The sequence below is a fragment of the Emys orbicularis genome, chromosome 10 (assembly GCF_028017835.1).
Source record: "Emys orbicularis isolate rEmyOrb1 chromosome 10, rEmyOrb1.hap1, whole genome shotgun sequence".
In the NCBI taxonomy this organism is placed as follows: Eukaryota; Metazoa; Chordata; order Testudines; family Emydidae; genus Emys; species Emys orbicularis.
This window is the reverse complement of record NC_088692.1, coordinates 16,677,360-16,696,847: the sequence shown is the minus strand read 5'-3', so window position 1 is coordinate 16,696,847 and position 19,488 is coordinate 16,677,360. Positions and strand designations below refer to the sequence as shown.

Here is a 19,488-nt window from a genome sequence, read left to right as displayed (position 1 = left end):
CTCAGTTCATAGATCTCTCAGAGAGAGATCATAGAGAAGGAAGAATGTGTGGGCAGGGCAGAGGAGAGGGAAATCTTCCTGCATTTACACATCTTTTCCCTCTAGAGAATCGTTTTGTCTTGCCTCTTTTTGAAACCTTTCATTAGCATAGTAGAAGTTGTACAGTTTATCTAGCTTCCTTTGATAAATAATAAATAGAAGCCCTAATTTTTATATATATATATTTATATATTGTGACAGACCCAGACCAGTGGGGTACAGGAGTCTGGTAGAGGGCAAATATACTGGTCACTGGATGAGTAGTTTTCTGTTCCCTGAGTGACCAGAGCAGGGGCTGCACTAGAGTAATCAGGAACCTGCTAGAACCAGTTAAGGCAGGCAGGCTAATTAGGACACCTGGAGCCAATTAAGAAGAAGCTGCTAGAATCAATTAAGGCAGGCTAATCAGGGCACCTGGGTTTTAAAAAGGAGCTCACTTCAGTTTGTGGTGTGAGTGTGAGGAGCTGGAAGCAAGAGGCGCAAGGAGCTGAGAGGGAGAGGGTGAGGGTGTACTGCTGGAGGACTGAGGAGCACAAGAGTTATCAGACACCAGGAGGAAGGTCCTGTGGTGAGAATAAGGAAGGTGTTTGGAGGAGGTTATGGGGAAGTAGCCCAGGGAGTTGTAGCTGTCATGCAGCTGTTACAGGAGGCACTATAGACAGCTGCAGTCCACAGGGCCCTGGGCTGGAACCCGGAGTAGAGGGTGGGCCCGGGTTCCCCCCAAACCTCCCAATTGACCTGGACTGTGGGTTCTTCCAGAGGGGAAGGTCTCTGGGCTGTTCCCCAACCCACATGGTGAATCTCTGAGGCAAGAAAATCCGACAATAAGCGCAGGACCCACCAAGATAGAGGAGGAACTTTGTCACAATATACGTGTGTGTGTGTGTGCGTATACAGACACATACATATACACATTTTTGCCAGGAACACTTTTCTATACCATATTTTTAAACATACAAGGCAGATCAGCATAGTCCATCAAGAATTCCAGTCTGTAGGCTGCTTCAGAGATCTCACGTCTCAGTTTAAAAACAGTAACTTCACTGGCTTTTTTTAAGTATGCCGTAAGCTCTACCAGCTCTTCAGTGTTCAAAGGCACCTCACTGACTTTGTCTGCAATTATGTTGTATTGATTGCAAATGCTACAACAAAAAAGTAAGCAGACACATAATTATGATGATGATTATTATTAATGAAGAGTGGTGTAGGATCTCATTAATGCAGATTGCGTGTCAAAGGATACTAATGCATCTTTACAAACAAGATATTCTCATTAATACACATAACAGACATGGAATAATTAAGGGCATTCAATTCCAACATCCTACCACTCTTTCAAGGACTGAAGTATCCATACAGTAGAATGCTTGTTAAATTGGCATTAAATTGCCACTGCTAACACACTAAGTTAACTGCTCCCTCCCACACATTTAGAATGTTCTGTTTCAAGAGCTGAACTCTTACATACAGAGGCATCCTTAAGTGCAGAAATCAGCAGCTCATTTATTCTCCTGACATCTACAGAACTAAGCATCCTGCATGAAATTTAGGCAAAAAGATAACATTTACCCAGAGAGTCTCAAACTACCCCTCCCAAAAAAATGAACATGGACAAAAATGGAAAAAATATAGAAGCAAAAAAGACACCCATTACATATCATTTCCCAGCAATGTGTTTTCTTGTTTCAGGTTTGGACTAAGCACTTTTGTTATCCATACATGCACAGTACTCAAGACAGCTCAAGTACAACCCAATTTCAAGAGTAACCATCCATATTTACTCACGAGAAAAGGGATTTATTTCAAGTGAAGCACAATTATGCCAGTAGATTAAAGCTAAATTCATTGTAAAGTAAACTTTCCGCTGGCTAAAACTGGAGTTCAGGGCCTGTGTCTTTCTTGCAAAAGACATCTCGGACATCTCGATATGCAGAACAGGGAACTGTGATCCTTACCCTGCTTTAGGTGGGCATTAGTTCTTGCAAGGGAAACACAGAACCCTCAACTTAACTTCTAGCAAATCAGTAAAAAAGGAAATAATTGTCAAATATTTTCATTGTGATTTTCAGATCTATCCAGGTAGAACCTAACTCAGGAACTTTTAAAAAAAAATTATTTATTTAAAGAACATTTCAGGTCAACTTTACATACACAACATGGAGTCCTTGCAAACCAGTGAAATGTTGTGTTAATTTACAGAAGCCTGTGGATATACCTGTACAAATCCAGCAGATGAATAAAATTTATCTCAGGAATGTACACAGGCACTAATATACAGCATCAACGCACAAATCTAGTGATAGCCATGCATTCTCACATATGTGTACCTCTTATTTAACTCCCTGTTTTCATCCACTTCAAACTCAATCAGCTTATTTTTAAGTGTTTGGGCCCGATTGCAAAGCTCCTCATTCAGCTTTAAAGCATCCAGGCAGAACATGGCGAGAGGGACAGTGACATGCATGGAGGCTATTTCTTTTTTCAGTTTTGTTAAACTGTCAATCTTCTACAAAAGGGAAAAGAATAATCCTATTAGTTTCCTTAGACTCTACAGATGGGAAATGCTACATGAGGGCAAAGAATTATCTGTCAGCCACCAGGTGGATAATATATTTTAAACAGAAATAACAATCCATGTTTACCCATTTAGGGCTCAAATCACTCTCAACCCCAGAACTCAGCGGGAGTCCCCCAATAATGAAAAGTCCACATTGGATGCCATGGCACAAGTTGTCTGCAAAAACTGCACTCAGCCAGGGCCCCAGCCCAGCAGGAGCAGCATAGAAAGCGGGTGGGCTTGGCTAAGAGGAGGGGAGCAGAGGGATAAAGAGAGGATGTGCTGATCAGCACACATTCTGGACAGCCTCCTCTAGTGGGGCTCTGCATGGAACATAGTTTTGCCCTCCCCAGCATAACCTGGCACAGCTGCCCTACAGGCAAGGGGGGATGTAAATTGTCCCCACTCCTCTTTACCTACAAGGGTGAATCATGCCCTTAGACTAGAAAGCATGGGGTGGAAAACTTGTAGTGATCTGTGTCTGTAAACTGCCATGTAAATGTTGACTGTTGTATGAGTGATTAGTAATAATAATACTGTTAGATGTTACCTTAGTGAAATCATCTAGAGAATGGCTTTCCTTCAAAAAATCAGTAATGTCTTGTTCTGCACTGTTGTTCAAAAGATCACTGTATTTCTTGTACACATTTAAGTACCTTAAACACAGAAGAACGTAAATCAAACACACGATCCCAAAATTAGATTTCATGGCAATGGGAAGTAAACATGCAAAAATGACACTGACGCTGCCTTAACATGTTGGTGGATCCAGATAAGCATCAAAGTTAAAAGCAAAAACTTACTTCTGTGGACCAACCATGTTGCTGTCAAATATCCTGGCAGTTTTGTTCACATATTCTGAAACCAAAGATTCATCCACTTTCACTGTACGAAGAGTGGGGTCATCTTTTTTTAATTCTGGAAAGAGTTGCATTTCTACCTAGAAGGAACCCCACAACACAAATACAGCATACTACAGGAAAAGCAAGGGCATTTCACACCATGGCTAGAAGTGTAGAATTCTACCTATCTAGTGATCTGGCAGAAACAGCATCCTGCACTACACTGGCCCTGCTTCAGCAAAGCAACTAAACATGCACTTTAGGAATATGTTTGATGCTTTGCTGAAACAGGACCATAGTCAGGAGTAAGCTCAAAATACTAACTGGGCCACTGGAGTTCAAATATCACATATTTAGACACTTGAGCAGGCATTCAGTGGCATCCAATATGCTTTTAGGCATTGGCATTTGCATTCCTAAATACTGATTTGAGCACTCAAATGCAAGATTCTGATGCTCTGTTGGAGCCTATGTTTAAAAACTGGGCCGACTTTAGGAACATTTTATTTAGGAACATTAAAGAATCCCAGAAGACACTTTTATATAATAGAATGGAATAAATGGGAAAACATAATCAGATCATTTGCACTTTTCCAACTGTCATGAAAGCTAAAGTGTTCCCACTTAGAATAGTTGTAGAAAAATCTGTTATTGTAAGAAAAGTAGCAGAGAGAAGAGGTAATAATTATTTGTACTGTTGGAATAGCTTTCACTTGACAACACATATTCCTTGTTTGTGAACAGTACGTGAGATCAAACCAAAGCAATAAAGCAGCTTGGATGTGAGCAGGAATCCTTTCTATGTTCTCTACTATAATCACTAAGGCTTCCCCAGCTACTGATACATAACTCTATTTGTCTTCTGTATCGGAGTTTTTATACCACACTCAGCACTTTATTAGCTGAAGGCTGACTTATAGGTTTCATTCTGCATGCAGCATTCTCTGCACAATACAGCCCATCTCCCTTCTTTTACCCTGTACCTTCGGAAGTCCCTCCGAACTCTGAAGGATCTCCATGAAGCAGTGGTAGATTAAATTCCAACAATCTTTCCAAAGTGGCTGAAACACAATTTTGGGTTCCTCCACATTGAGTTTGATTATTAGTATTTGAGGGACAAAGAACTGCATTTCTTGATATGGTTCTCCAAAGTCATTCCCATCCTCAAGGGGAAAAAGCACAAAAACAATAAATGCTGAACTAATTGAGTATAACATGCACAACTCAAAAGTCATTTAAAATGACTTAAAATCCCATATATAAACTGAGAACTTTTTAATACACTGCACCATGAATATCTTCATCCCGAGCTGGAGCCTGATCTCTCAAGGTACTGAGCACCCTCAGTCCTCACTGATTCAATGGAAGTAGAGCCCTGACCACCTCACAGAATCAAACCCCTAATGAGTGATAATCATTTTTAATTATTTAGTTTTTAATTATTTTGTTTGCATCCCAATTGTTTGCACAGAACTTGGCCCAATGTCTGGGGGCCTGATCTAGGAGCTACCGCAGAACAAATCATAAATCATCATCATCCAGATGCAGCACTTAGCACAAGGCGGGTGCAGCTCTACACTTTGTCAATATGCTTCTGTGGCTGTTTGCCACAATCCAGCCAAATTTGTGCTACTTACAAATGTTTTGCGTAACGGATTATAGCAGATCCTGGGTGATACTTAACTATTGACACAACCATGTTACTGAAGGGAAGAAATGATAGGCACTCATGTGCTGGAGTCATAGCACCACGTATATTAATAAGTAGTTATCGCCTGTACACATACATGATTTTATGGGACAGAATTAGCAAAGCACTTAAGCACTTTTGACTTCAATGGGACTACTTACATGCTTAAAGTTAAACATGTGCTGAAGTACTTTGCTAGACCAGGGCCTATCTAAACAGCCACACTACAGCAATTCATATCAATAGCTGAAAACTTTTAGAACTAGCTAATTATGGTCCTGATCCTGCAGACTCGTACACAAGTGAATAGCTCTTGATCACACAAGAAGTCCTACTGAATACCGGCAAGGGTTTACAGAATCAGGCCATAAGTTTGGAAGGCAGGAGGAATCCTGGGCATTTACCCCTGAAAAGGTATTTGTTTTGAAGAATGTATAGATTCCTATTTCTACATCACAATGAAAAGAAACGGTAGCAGCCCACTTCATTCCATATACCTTGTGTATCATAAAAAATGCCAGGAGGTCTTCCAAAGAGTTAATAACCATCTCGCGTAGCTGTAATGACATGAGATTTGCAACAGAAGCAAAATACTCTTCAATTTGCTTAGGGGAATCATAGTCAGTCTGGGGTGCCAAATGAAGCCACCTCTCCTTCTGATCAATAAAGAGGGATGCACAAGTTGGAATCCACCTACAATAAAACAAAAAGCACATTTAAAAACCCTATAGACTTAATGTGCTGTATGTAATGAAACCTGCACTAAGCAGTCACCCAAGGGACCAGCAAAACTCAGCTGTGTAGAAGAGACTGGTCTTTAACTAAAGATCAAAGTTGGACCAAAAACCTTGAAGATATTGATTGCTTGAGTTGGGGATGCCTACTTGGGGGGGGGGGGGGGGTTCCATAGTGCTGGCTTCAACATATAATAATAGTGCTTAGTCTATCAACACAAAACCAAATAACTAGAGTTTGGTCTAGCATGACAATTTTCAGTGTGATACAGTTTTCAATCCTCTCAGCTGGATTTTTATAAATATTATATTATTTGTAGAGTATCCAAAAAGCAAATTTAATTTAAACACATAAAAACCATGATGGCAAATTCATGGCACTCCTGTGTGACATGGCTCTTGACACCAGTTCCACTGGCCTATGCCTGGAGCCTCAGTGGAGATGGGGGAGCTGATACAGGTGTCTGTGACATGACACATCCCAAGGGATGGGAGGACTTTTTTGGGTGACTGCAGTAGAATAGGAACAGAGGAGGCAGTCTGAAAGGGAGATGAATAGGGAGCTAAGGAATGAAAGAGACAGAACAAAGGGGAAGGAAGACAGATAGAAAGGGAAGAGAATGTGGGAAAGAAGAGGCAGGATATGGCTCTGTCTTCAGCTGAATTTACACCAGTGTTTGACAACAGGTATCAAGACTCAGGTCCCTCTACCTCTTCCCTTGGGTCTTGATTCAAATTTCAGGGGGCTGCACATGTAGTTAAAGTTAAGCACCTGCTCAAGTGCTGTGCTGGATCTGGAGCTTTACCAGTGCTGAACGTGGTGGTCCTGTGGGTGTGGTCAGGGTCATCCAAGTTTAACACTTGTTGTTAATAAGCAGCCCAGACCCTCTATAATTTTTAAAAAAATTTAATGAATTTAAAAACCTCAAACACTGGAGGCTCTGGGACTTGTGGAGTACCACGTCCCTGAGCCTGAGCTGCTCAATATCTTTCCTGTGAACTTTTTGAAAAGTACAGGGCTCAAGCAGGATTTGTAGAGAACTGAAGATAGAAATAAGCAGTTTTCAAAGAAAGACATTTCTATTCTATTCACAGCCAGCTCTGCGTTCAGACTCCTCTGTGAGCAGAATAAAACCTTCAGTCCAAGCCCTGCTGATTTCAAACGCTTCACATAGGGGAGGCCAAATGGCTTAGGCTAATGCTACCAGTTTCAGAAAAAAGTTCTGAAGCTCAGAGGAGACACCTGAAGATCCCAGGGTCTCCAAGATTTATTTCTTTAATTCATTCTGAATGGATTGAAGTAAACAAGATTATCAGCCTGCTTTAAAAAACAAACAAAACAAAAAAACAAAAAAAAAACAAAAAACCATTCCTGGATGAAAAGCTCTAGAAGAGACTGATGCAGCCAACAAATCCTGTTAGGATGAATGCCCCACATTCCTAAAGGTTGGAAACTTTCATCAGTCAGATGGCTTCCTTTCTCTAGGTTAGTTTGTGAACGCTTACAGTACTACAGGTTTAAAACATAACAGGCATAGTAAGAGAGCCTTGCCACACAATCAATGTCACTTGATAAATGCCTTGGCTCTGTCTCAACGTTTTCCATATAGCAAATACCACAGGATGTAGGGCCTGATCCAAAACCCACTGAAGCCCATGGGAGGTATTCCACTGATGACATGGGCTTTGGATAAGACCTTTAGGGACTAACTGTGCACCTCTGAAGTCAATGGGAATTAAGCCATTCATTGATTCATTTCACTGACATCAGGATTGGGCCCTTATGTAGCAACTGGGGATCATTATTCTGCAACTAAATTCTGTATCATGGACTTTGCATCTGAAATCTGGCCCCTCTGAAATCAATGGGGGCAGGATTTCAACTGTCTTTTAAAAATTAAATATTTTACGTATTATACTCTAATAACAGCACATGAGTATTACAGGACAAAATTCAGCAGTGCTCCCTCCTTCACTACACAATTTGGCCTATCAAGTTTAGCTTAGGATGATCAACTAAAACAGCACCAGTTTGTAAATACTACTAATATCAAAACTAATACAAATATGATAATGTACAAGGCTTCATTCTGGATTTTAGGGTCAATTTTTCAAATGTGGGCACAGTTGCAAGTGTGCGCACATACCTTCTGGATAAGTAAAAACCCCATAAATTGTGCATCAAACTATTCTTCTGTGCATGCAGCTAGTGATAATAATATAATTATGGATAATATAATAATGGGCCACATAATGCTGTCCTTACTCTAGCAAAATTACCATAGCTTTCCTGGAGTTTTTCATTTAAAAAAAAAAATAACAATTTTGTTTGCATGAAGACAGAAGGATATGGGTCAGTGATAATACTTAGCACTTATATAATTACACATGCAAACATTGAGTTTTGTAGGAACAACTGAAGATTCACATTTTTGTGCATTCCCGCATTGCAGTTACCTTTACAAATCTACTCTAAGAATATTCTATTCATCTAGTATTCTTATATACAGTACTGACTTGTTCTGAAGAATGTCATGTGCTTCCATACAATGTCTTCGAACTAAATCTTCAAATTCACTGGGCAGCAGTGGCAGGTCACCTGACAGCATTTCTTTTGTACGAACAAATCTTAGGTCACTAAACCTTTGGAAAATAAAACATAACTCAGATAGCTGTGATTAATTTAATTTAAAGTAAAATTAATGGGATACAATCAGGAGGCTCTTATAAGTAGTTAAAAATGTGAATACTCTTTTTCACTGATGCAACTTGTTTCTTTCCTAAGTTACCCTACATATTTCTGATTCATTTTTACTATCAGCAAACTTTCATGGCTGAGTGAATTTCATTTTGTATTTGCCTTTTTCATATCACAATTGCTTTTTCCTAAAATGATTTGGTTCATTTCATTGTCAGATTCATTATTCCACTCAGCCAAAGATGAACATGCAGAGTGACAGAGTTTCTTCTCTTCCTATGCTCAGTAACAGAAGTAGATATAAGTGTCCATTTTGGCTACACTGTGGGAAGAAAAAGTCAAAATCTGGTCAGCTTTTGCACACTGAGGTTTAGTGCCTAACATGATACACATCCCAGTTTGCAATGTTCTGTAAGTCACAAATCAACAGGTTAGATTCCTGACCACAAAGTGCAATGTTACTTAAATACAAATAACAAAGCTGCAATAGCATACAAATCTGACATAACCCCACAAGGGGGCCCATGATTTTCAGAAGTGGCTAGTGATTTTGCATCACCAACCTGAGACATCTTAAAAGGGGTCTGATTTTTCAAAAGAGTGGAGTGTCCACTCTCTGCAAATCAGGCCCCTTCAGGTGTCAAGTTGAGAACCCAAAAATTTAAGCACCAAAATCACTAGTCACTTTTGAAAATCTTGACTAGGAGTTCTAAGTTAAGGGTGGAGTGTTTTACCATAGGGACTGATCGAGCTAGCATGCTAAAAAGAGAAGTGTAGCTGCAGCAACCCCACCAGCAGGAAGGATTAACCACCCAAGCATGTACCTAGGGTCTCAAATGGTGTCTTACAATGAAAAGAAACAATAAGTTTCTTGCTGATTCAATGTTTCTTGCTTTTAATGAAATGTCTTGTGTCCAGATGACACAGCAATGCAAGAACTAAAAAATCATTACAATAAATCATGGTACGAAGAATTACTCTAACCAATGTACAGTAAGCAAGACATCTTACTCAGTAAACCAGAGGTGTTGTAACATAAGCATCATTGGATTCACTGTGAACAGATGGTTTTCAATCCAGCTTTTTATTTCTTGGTAAACACTATGCCATGGGACTGGTGCACGAATCACTCTCTGAGGAAAAGAGTGTGGGATATTTCCAATAAAGAGTCTCTCTCTCTCAGCTGGATCCATCAAGATGTAATCAACTACAACAAATCATATAAATGCTTGTAAGACTGAATGCATTGCTAATAACCACACATGTAGATTACAGCACACTGGTGCCAGACCAAACACGTGTCATTACACAATATAATTTGGTTACTCTTACATGTCTTTAAAATTAAATTAACATAACACGGTAATAAAATTTTATCTGAGACTATTATTAACTAACTATGTCAGCAAACTAAGAGAAGAATGATGGTCCTCCGGTGGGTAAGGCCCTAGGCCTGGGACTCAGATGCTCTGGGTTCTGTTCTTAGCTCTTCCACAGACTACCTGTAGACAGTTTGTGAATCCATCTCCACAGGCAATCCTTCTGGGTTGTGCTTTGTAAGGGGGCACTGTGGTCTGTGTACACTGTGCTTTCTGTACCTACTAAATAGGGGCGATAGGCCTTGAGAGCCTCCACAATAGTCAGACACTCCAGTACTGCAGCTGAATACTTGGTTTCCCTCTCATTTATCTTGCAACCTCTACAGGCCACCAGTCTGCACCTACCAAACTTGTCAATTTGTTCACAAGCATGTCCAACAGCAACCTTTGAGGCATCACAGGATACTGTGAATGGATGAGATGGATAACAAAGGATCTGGGAATTTAAACACAGCATGGATTAGAAGTCCTTCCTTCAGCGACTCAAAGACTTTTTGACGTTCCTCCATCCAGAAAAAGTTGCTTTCACATAGCTGATGTAATGGCGCTGCCTGAGCTGTGAATTTTTTTTACAAATCTCCCATAGAATCTGCAGAGGCCTACAAACTGCTGCATCTCCTCCAGGTTTGTAGGAACCTTCCAGTCCTTTATAAGGTTCAGTTTCTGAGGTTGGGGCTCCAACCCATTCTCACTGACTACATGTCCTAAGAAGGTGATGCAACTCCTTGCAAACTGATATTTATTTCCCACACGTTTAGAATCCTTTCCACTCCTCCCAGATATTCCTCCCATGTTTTATGGAAACAAATGAAGTCATCTAAATATGTGAAGATGTGTTCAGTTCTCAAAATGTGGGTTAGATCATTTAATACCCTTTGAAACATCCCTGGTGCATGCAGGAGTCTTAAAAGCATTCTGAGGAATTGAAACAGCATCTTTTTCACTGCAACCTCATATACCAAGGGAATCTGACATGGGGGCTGCCTCACAGGAGCTCTCCTTGGCTTAAACACAATCTGACATTGCACCCAATCATATCGCCCAAGTTCTTCATTATTTCTGGAGAACACACTAGCATATCATAAGATCAGCTGTTCTAATCACTTTCTTTCATTTCCTTCCACAGCTGCTTCTGTCAAGACAACGCCTAGCTCTTTGCCTGACTGGGCTACTTCACAGCTCTTGATCTCTGCCCCTGTGAGAGGCTTTGAGACACCAGCTACGTCACTGTCCCCATCAACTTCTTTTTCACTAGCTGCACTTCCTGGTCAGTCAGATTAATTGCTCTTGGCCAGAACTCCCCGTTTGGTGCAGCTGGAAACAGAAGTCTGCTAAACAACAATCATGACTGGATATTGGTAGCTTCAAACACTCCTACAGGTTCACTGAAGCTGTGGGTATTATTGAATGATGACCTGACTTCACCACAACTTTATTTGGGGAGCAGTTCATCTCTGTCCCACTATAGGCATGGTAGAGACATTGCTAAGGCTTCAAGAGTTGCTCCACATTCAGCAGGGACATCTGAATATTGTCCATGGACAAGTCTGTTCTATTAACACCCCAAGAGTTCCCGTGATGCCCTCAGGTTAAATCTACTCCCTATATAACAGTCCTAGAAATACTGGTGACCACAAGAAAAGTCTACTTAGTATTCAGACCCAAGTTCAGCGCGAGCTGGGTTTCTCCTGTTTGCAGTAGCTGATGGTTAATAGTCACCAATTCAACTCCTGAAAAATAAATTTTCTTCCATTTCAGCACTGGCTGTTCATCATGGATCAGATTTATTACAGACCCTGAGTCCAACAGCATTGTGATTTTCTAGGCAGTGATGTCTCCAGACATATAGTAACAGGTATCTGGGCAGCTCTTCAGATGGGCCATTCTAATAGTTACTAGTCTTACTGCATCCTTAACTTTTTGTTTCCCTTATTGTGGCTTCTCTCTGCTTAGGCAATTCCATCTCCAGTGGCCTTTGCTTTCACAATTCCTGCAAATGTCACCTGGTCTGAGACCCACTTGGGAAAGAGTGTCTCTTCTGACCCCTGGGACACTTGTGAATGGCTTGCACTTGGGTCTCCTCCAATTTTTTAGCCATTTAGCTAGCAATCATTTCTTGAAGTGCTGCATCAGTATAAAGGTGTCACCCTGAGGCTGGGAATTAACAGCCGATACCTTTAAGGAAACACCAATTTCTTCTTCCAGATTTTGAACTCTGTATATAATCTGGTCCATAGGTTATCCAGTATGTTATCCTCCTTCACCAGCAGATTATGAAATTTCCCTGTTAAACCATTTATAAACTGACTTTTCACATATGATCCTCCCATAGCGTGCCACTGGGTATATGCCCTTCTGCATTGCCAGTTCCAGATGAGGTGCAGTAGGTTCCACTTCACTTGAGCCATCTCCCAGATGCAGGGAAAGCCCTATCGAACAGTCTCCTTAGTGCGCACATATAACTATGTAGGGCAGGAGTAGGCAACCTATGGCACACGTGCCGAAGGCAGCACGTGAGCTGATTTTCAGTGGCACTCACACTGCCCGGGTCCTGGCCACTGGTCTGGGGGGGCTCTGCATTTTAATTTAATTTTAAATGAAGCTTCTTAAACATTTTTAAAACCTTATTTACTTTACATACAACAATAGTTTAGTTATATATTATAGATTTATAGAAAGAGACCTTCTAAAACGTTAAAATGTATTACTGGCACACGAAACCTTAAATTAGAGTGAATAAATGAAGACTCGGCACACCACTTCTGAAAGGTTGCTGAGCCCTGATGTAGGGGTTCCCCTTCCAGCCTCCTCCTGGCTTGCCATTCCTTTCTATATTTCAAAAGAGCCAATCCCCCTTCACAGTGGTTGTATATCTGATTGTATGACTGTCTCTAAGATCCACGATCCGCACTGGGAAGCTGCCAAAGTATTTACCAGCACCACCATCCAAAAACACTGCTAGGTACTATGCTGCTCCCTCCTCAGTACACTCATTCACAGAGAGCAACATCTCAAAGTCTGTCAAGTACTAGGGTGACCAGATCACCCAAGTCAAATATCGGGATGCGGGGGCGGGGCGTGTGGCGGGAGGGGGCAGGGCAAAACAAAACAAAACACCCCCCCCTTCCTCCACAAGCGCTGGAGGGAGGCCCGGGAGATGCAGGGGAAGCGCGGGGCTGGGGTCAGTGAGATTCCGGCCTGGCCCCGAGCAGGCAGGACTCAGTCGGGCGGTAGGGAGAGTAGGGGGGCGGCCCGCGGGGCCAGGCGGCGGCTGTTCTCCCCCCCGGGCAGCGGGACTCGGGAGCAGCCGCTGCTGCAGCTCCCACTGCCGCGGGGGGAGGAAGCGGCCGATGGCCTACGGCTCTGGTGCCCCCAAACCCTCCGAGCCTGGGCCTGCTGGGGGGACCCAGCAGCGCGCATGCTGCGCCCAGCCCCTGGCCACTCATGTCTGGACTGCTGCCCAGCTGGTGCTATCCCGCGGCGGCCCCGGAGTGGGGGCAGCAGGCCCCAGCCCCCCCGTCCCGCTCGGGTCCCGCAGGGAAACGAACGGGGCTGGGCTGCCGATGCCTCCACCCTGGGGCCGCCGCGGGATAGCACCAGCTGGGCAGCAGCCCAGACGCGACTGGCCAGGGGCTGGGCGCAGCGTGCGCGCTGCTGGGTCCCCGCAGCAGGCCCAGGCTCGGGGGGTTCGGGGGCGCCAGAGCCACAGCCGCCGAGCTTGGCCGTCGGCCGCTTCCTCCCCCCGCGGCAGTGGGAGCTGCAGCAGCGGCTGCTCCCGAGTCCCGCTGCCCAGGGGGGGAGAACAGCCGCCGCCTGGCCCCGCGGGCCGCCCCCCTACTCTCCCTACCGCCCGACAGAGTCCTGCCTGCGCTCGGGGCCAGGCCGGACTCTCACTAACCCCGGCCCCGCGCTCCCCCTGCGTCTCCGGGGCCTCCCTCCAGCGCTTGTGGAGGGAGGAGGAATGGTGAGCCTGGGGAAGAGGCGGGGATTCAGGGAGGGAGCCAATGGGGGAAGGAGGGGGCGGAGTCGGGGCGGGGGGGGGGGGGCGCGAGCACTTCCGGGCTCCAGAGCATTTGCTTGTTTGTCCAGTGTCCCGACCTAACATTGGTCGGGACGCGGAACAAACAAGCAAATATCGGGACAGTCCCGATAAAATCGGGACGTCTGGTCACCCTAGTCAAGTACTCACAGAGTCCAGTCTTCTCTGCATGATCAGTAAATTTCTTCTTTTGCCATCTTGAAGCCACCATTTGTAATACTTGCTTATAGAATCAGAGATGTATTGGGACAATGCAAGTACCAACTCTAGTCACACAGGCAGGACTGAACTTTGTGCTAGCTCCCCACCTCCTGGTCAGATCAACAACATCATAACATACACAACAACACTAAGATACAGTACCCATCGGCTGTTGAGATGGAGTCTACACTAATCGTTACAGGTCACTGAATCGTCGTCCAATCTAGCATCAAAGTCAGATTATCACATCAATTTTATACTTCAGTGGAGTTACTTCTGAGATTATCAAGTATCAGAGGGGTAGCCGTGTTAGTCTGGATCTGTAAAAAGCAACAAAGAGTCCTGTGGCACCTTATAGACTAACAGAGGTATTAGAGCATAAGCTTTCGTGGGTGAATACCCACTTCGTCAGACGCAGTGGGTATTCTGCGTCTGACGAAGTGGGTATTCACCCACGAAAGCTTATGCTCTAATACCTCTGTTAGTCTATAAGGTGCCACAGGACTCTTTGTGGCTTTCTGAGCTTATGTCTACAGTTAAACAGTTACAATGGCACAGCTGCAGTGCTGAAACTGTGCTGCTGTAGCACTTCAGTGTAGACACTCACTACAGCCATGGGAGGGGTTCCCCTGTCACTGTAGTGAATCCACCTCCCTGAGAGGCAGTAGCTAGATCAACAGAAGAACTGTTAGGTCAGCTGAACTACGTTGCTCAATGGTGTGGATTTTTCACAGCTCTGAGTGCCGTAGCAGAGTCAACTTAACTTTTTAGTATAGACCTGGCTTGATTTACAACCACGTAAATTTACAACTAGGTTCAAAAGCCTTCAGGCTAGAGTTTAATTCTCCCAGTTCCCCTGAACAGGGAGCAGTTTTTGTTGCACTCTGTAACTCAAGCTGTATCTACACTGCCACTTATGTCGGTAAAACTTATGTCGTTCAGAGGTGTGAATAAGCCACTCCGCTGAGTAACATAAGTTACACTGACCTAAGCGTCGGTGTGGACAGAGCTATGTTGACGGAAGAGCTTCTCCCATAGACATAGCTGGCACCACTCATTGGGAGTGGATTAATTAAGTCGATGGGAGAGCTCTCTTCCGTTAGCTTAGAGTGGCTACAATAGAGAACTTACAGCGGCGCAGCTGCGCCAATGTAAGCTCTCTAGTGTAGCCATAGCCTCAAATACTTTCTTTCAACTTCCCATACTGCAGCCCTTGGCATCCCATACTGAGCACTGAGGCTCAGGTAAATCAAACTGATTAAGTTGCCCCATTTCCCCTTTTAAAATGGATTTTCTCCCTTGAAAGAGATCTTTCAATTACGAGGTGCTCCATACTGGGGAACACCCATCATGCCAATATCCCAAACTGCGGAGTCATTCCTGCTGCACCGTATGCAAACCAGCCATGCTGCTCACACTGCTTGATCTATTGGTTAGTAATGCAGGTTCTCACTGCTCTTCCTTGAGGGAGCACAGAAAGGGATAAGTACTTATTTCAATTTATCTAAATTCTGTAATGACAATCTGGTTCCGATTCATACACAGATATAAGCTCCTTCCCAGCCATCCCCTTAGTAATTCATAAAAACATGTGTGCATACCTATCTCATAAAAGGTATTTCAGCCCTGGCACAACACCAGCATTTCTGTGCCAGAACTAGATCTGTGATGGTGGAGCAAATGCTCTACTGACAGTTCGGTTCCCAGACCTGTTTGAAGGGAGTAAGCAATTGGTTCAGTACCTTTAGAATTACAGAAAGAGTGTGAAGGCTTGTCCACATGGGAGATTTTTCCAGTTATACTGGTTTAATTATACAGGTATAATTCCAATTGTGAATCCTCTTATTCTGGAATAAGACTGCCTTTTTTTTTTTTTTTTTTGGTTTAGCTTTAACCACCACCAAAGCCACATAAGCTAAACCAGAGAAAGGCACTCTTATTCCTGAATAAAATTGTCCACTCCAGGGGTTATTCTGGATAACTATAGTGGTTTAAAGTGGTATTGCTATAATATTCTCATGTGACAAGCCCTTAAATTGGGATATGCTGGCCATCATTGAGATTGGAAAAGAAACATAAGTAAACATAGTATTTAGTGACATAGATAGCTGAAAGACGGGAAGATCTCTGTCCTGGAGAACTTACAATGTAACTTATTCAAATAACAGTAATTAACATTAGCAAAATACAGAATGTAAGGAAAGCCCGAGTGGAAATTCCAGTTGAATATTTTGAACTGATCCCCACTCAGCAGCTACATTTGGAAAAGAGCAATAAGTCTATTGGCTCTTGGGGCTACCAACCAAAGTCTAGCTGGAAAATTATAATGAATCTACTGGAAAAAAAGAGAAGGGAAGAGAAAGCTACACTTGAGAGGTCATTGTTTTATCAGAATCATTTCCCTCACACTCAATCTCCTGGAACTGAACATTAGTGAATTTCAATACTTCTAATCTTCTTCTGTATTAGCTCTTTCATTTTCCTATTTGTCGAACATGCTCAAATGTAAAAGTACCTTAACCCTATAATTATTTCCTATTTCAGTTCCATGTGTTCCATTCTCATTAATCCTGTAATGATTTAAATGAAAACCTTTAACTCATGACATTTATGGATCCTGGTGTAACAGCATTGGAATTCAGTGGAGCCATGTAAGAGATGAATTTGTCTCATTGAATGATATTGTCAGGTTATGCAGAACTATGCTTTCTTAATATGATTTGAGCCTGCATTAGGAATGGGAAACTGCATGTGAAGGGTGTGCCCAGAGACTACTGGTCTACCGAAGTTGACTCTATATTAATTGAAGTCTTATGGTGCTTAGTAAATAAGGATACTTGATGAAACTGGAATTAAATGTTGCATTATCATGGATTGTATCTTCACGGAAATATAGAGTGATTCCACTGACCTCAAAGGAGTAAGTCATGTGGAGCTGAAAGAAAAATGAGGCCCTTTATTTTTGGACTGCAAAATCACTGCATCTGCCAAAACTACTGAGAGGTTTGCCCTCTTACCAATGTTTTTCATGAGGCTGATGTGGTAGTCATCCTGAATCTCTTCTGTTAAACTATGAAGCAATGTCTCCAGATTTGGGTTGGTAAGAAAATGATTTGGAATTTGCTTTAAAATCATGTCTTTCACTTCTTTATCCTGGGGCGCCAGCATGTCTTTCCGTATTCCATTATGTATGTAATAACAATATCTCTGTAAAAATAAAAATATCCTTATTATATTGACTTTTAAGACAGACAATTGACCATGATTAAATACTTTCCAGGTTTGTTTGGTTTTTTTAATCTCCTCAACTCTTTTCACAGGTAGAAGGCACTTGGACTATCATGTGCCTTGGTTATTTCAAACTTGAGATCCTTTTAAACCAGTACAAATTTCTGATGTAATTTTTTTAAGTAGTTCCATCTGCTTAGATATATTGTTCTGGGCTGGACCAACTAAAATTTAGTAAAATGCTGCTATTTGAAGTGCGAGGCAATAATATGAGCGGTTATGAATTTGGTTAGATGCGCTTAGATGCAACCCACTGGCCTGGAGAACAGACTGAGGAGTCAGAAACTATTAAAAGAAAAAGGAAACAATTGGGAAGGAAATGGAGGCAGATTAGGGTTAAAGAAAGAGTTAAACACGGTTTGTTGTATTTAGTTTTTATACATGCTGTAGCAGGGTGAACGCCCGCTCCAGCCCTGAAGGGATTGGAAAAGCCCTGCAGAGGGCTGGGGCTGGGTAAAAGGGAGCAAAACCCTGGCTGATTGGGGAAGTGGCTGCAGCTGGGGCCACGCCCCAAACTGAGCCACTCAGCCTGATAAGGCGGCCAGGGCAAGCAGAAGCTGAGCAGTCTCTCTCTGACAGGAGAGAGAGACAGGCCTGGCTGCAGGGAGCTTACCTGGGGACCTAGAGTGAGGCAGGGCTGGGGAAAGGCCTTGGGGGCTGGGAAGCCCTAGGCCAGCAACTCCCCAGGCTGCAGGGCCTGGACTTAGGCCATATAGGTATTGGGGTTGCAAAGGGGCAGCCTGAGGGTGGGTAAAGGCAGCCAGTCCAAACCCCTTGTTGCTGGTGATGATTGGCTGATAGACTGCAGTCTGCCCCAGGGTGTGGGGGCTAGATGGTGACTGGCAGTAGCCATGACTGAGGCAACATTGGGATAAGGGGTGGGGGTTCCCCTGGGTGGGGAGACCCAGAGGGAAAGAGTGGGGTACTGCCAGGGGGGCAGCACCTAAGCCAAGGGCACCGGGGTCTGGGAGGGACACGGGGGCCAACGACAGGTGGATCACCGGCCCGCAGAGGGCGCTCCAGAGGCTGGTGAGCTAATTCCCTGGATGACCAGCAGGAGGCGCCGCAGGGGTGAGTCCACGCCTGATTACATGTGCGTTGTCTGGTGCATAGAAATTTTTTTCTTTTCCCAATTTAAGTGGGCATAACTGTACATATTCATACTCCTGATTATGATTATCATCACTTTTCTCAACTTAAAAAAGTGAAGTTAATACCTCTATATCACTTTCCGAAGGTGACTCTTCTTGTTTATGTATCTCCTCCTCGTGTTGGAGCATGACAACAAACTGTTCTTCTGGAGTCAATGGTTGGGTGTCTGAATAATATATGATGCCTAATTCTGGACTATGTCTATCTGAATATAATGAATTTGAATCTATACTGTACAGTTGGGTTGGTGTGGTTCTGAAACAAAAGGGCACCAGTTTAGTATACTTACAACCAGAGATGCATTCTCATAACATTCTGGACAAATTCATGCCCTGTTTTCCAGTGGTATTATGCTGAGGATGAACATGGCCTATTCTACAGTACTCAGCTATTCGTGAAGATGTAGTAAAGCCATACACCAAATTGCTTCATTATAAACAATATACATGCTGCCTTATATTGTAATATGAAAACTAGCCAGTACATTACAGGTAATGGCAATGTATTTTACAATATATATACACAATCCCCCAGTTTGAAATAGTCCAAATTTGGTGACCTTCTGGGCATGCGCAAAAGACATCTGTTTGATAGGGCGTTCAGAGAGGGCTGGCTGATCATTTTAATGCTGCAGACTTTTAAATTGCATTGTTAATGTGTGTTGGGGCACCTAGTGTCTTGGATAGGCATCTTTTAAGTTATTTTTAAATCAAAATAAACGAAACATAAAAATATGTATGGGTAATTATGACAAAGGTGGGTAATGTTATTATAGGAAAACTGGTAGCACCACCTATTATTAAGGTTGACTGACATTTTACATCAGATCCATTTTCAGTTGTGTATAATTTTGCCAAACTTTAACCATT

The 19,488-nt window shown here is 43.0% G+C and overlaps 1 protein-coding gene across 1 annotated transcript in view; it reads right to left on the bottom strand.

Moving 5' to 3' along the window:
- DNAH3 (dynein axonemal heavy chain 3) overlaps positions 1-19,488 on the bottom strand; it is a 127,480-nt gene that overhangs the window by 95,699 nt on the left and 12,293 nt on the right. Inside the window, exons 6-15 of the mRNA XM_065411988.1 lie at positions 18,685-18,874; positions 17,197-17,386; positions 9,572-9,767; positions 8,380-8,505; positions 5,626-5,821; positions 4,422-4,601; positions 3,400-3,536; positions 3,147-3,252; positions 2,367-2,545; positions 997-1,181 (exon numbers count right to left, since the gene is read on the bottom strand). Of these exons, the coding sequence (XP_065268060.1) occupies positions 997-1,181; positions 2,367-2,545; positions 3,147-3,252; positions 3,400-3,536; positions 4,422-4,601; positions 5,626-5,821; positions 8,380-8,505; positions 9,572-9,767; positions 17,197-17,386; positions 18,685-18,874 (1,685 nt within the window). The remainder of the gene's footprint in view (positions 1-996; positions 1,182-2,366; positions 2,546-3,146; positions 3,253-3,399; positions 3,537-4,421; positions 4,602-5,625; positions 5,822-8,379; positions 8,506-9,571; positions 9,768-17,196; positions 17,387-18,684; positions 18,875-19,488) is intronic.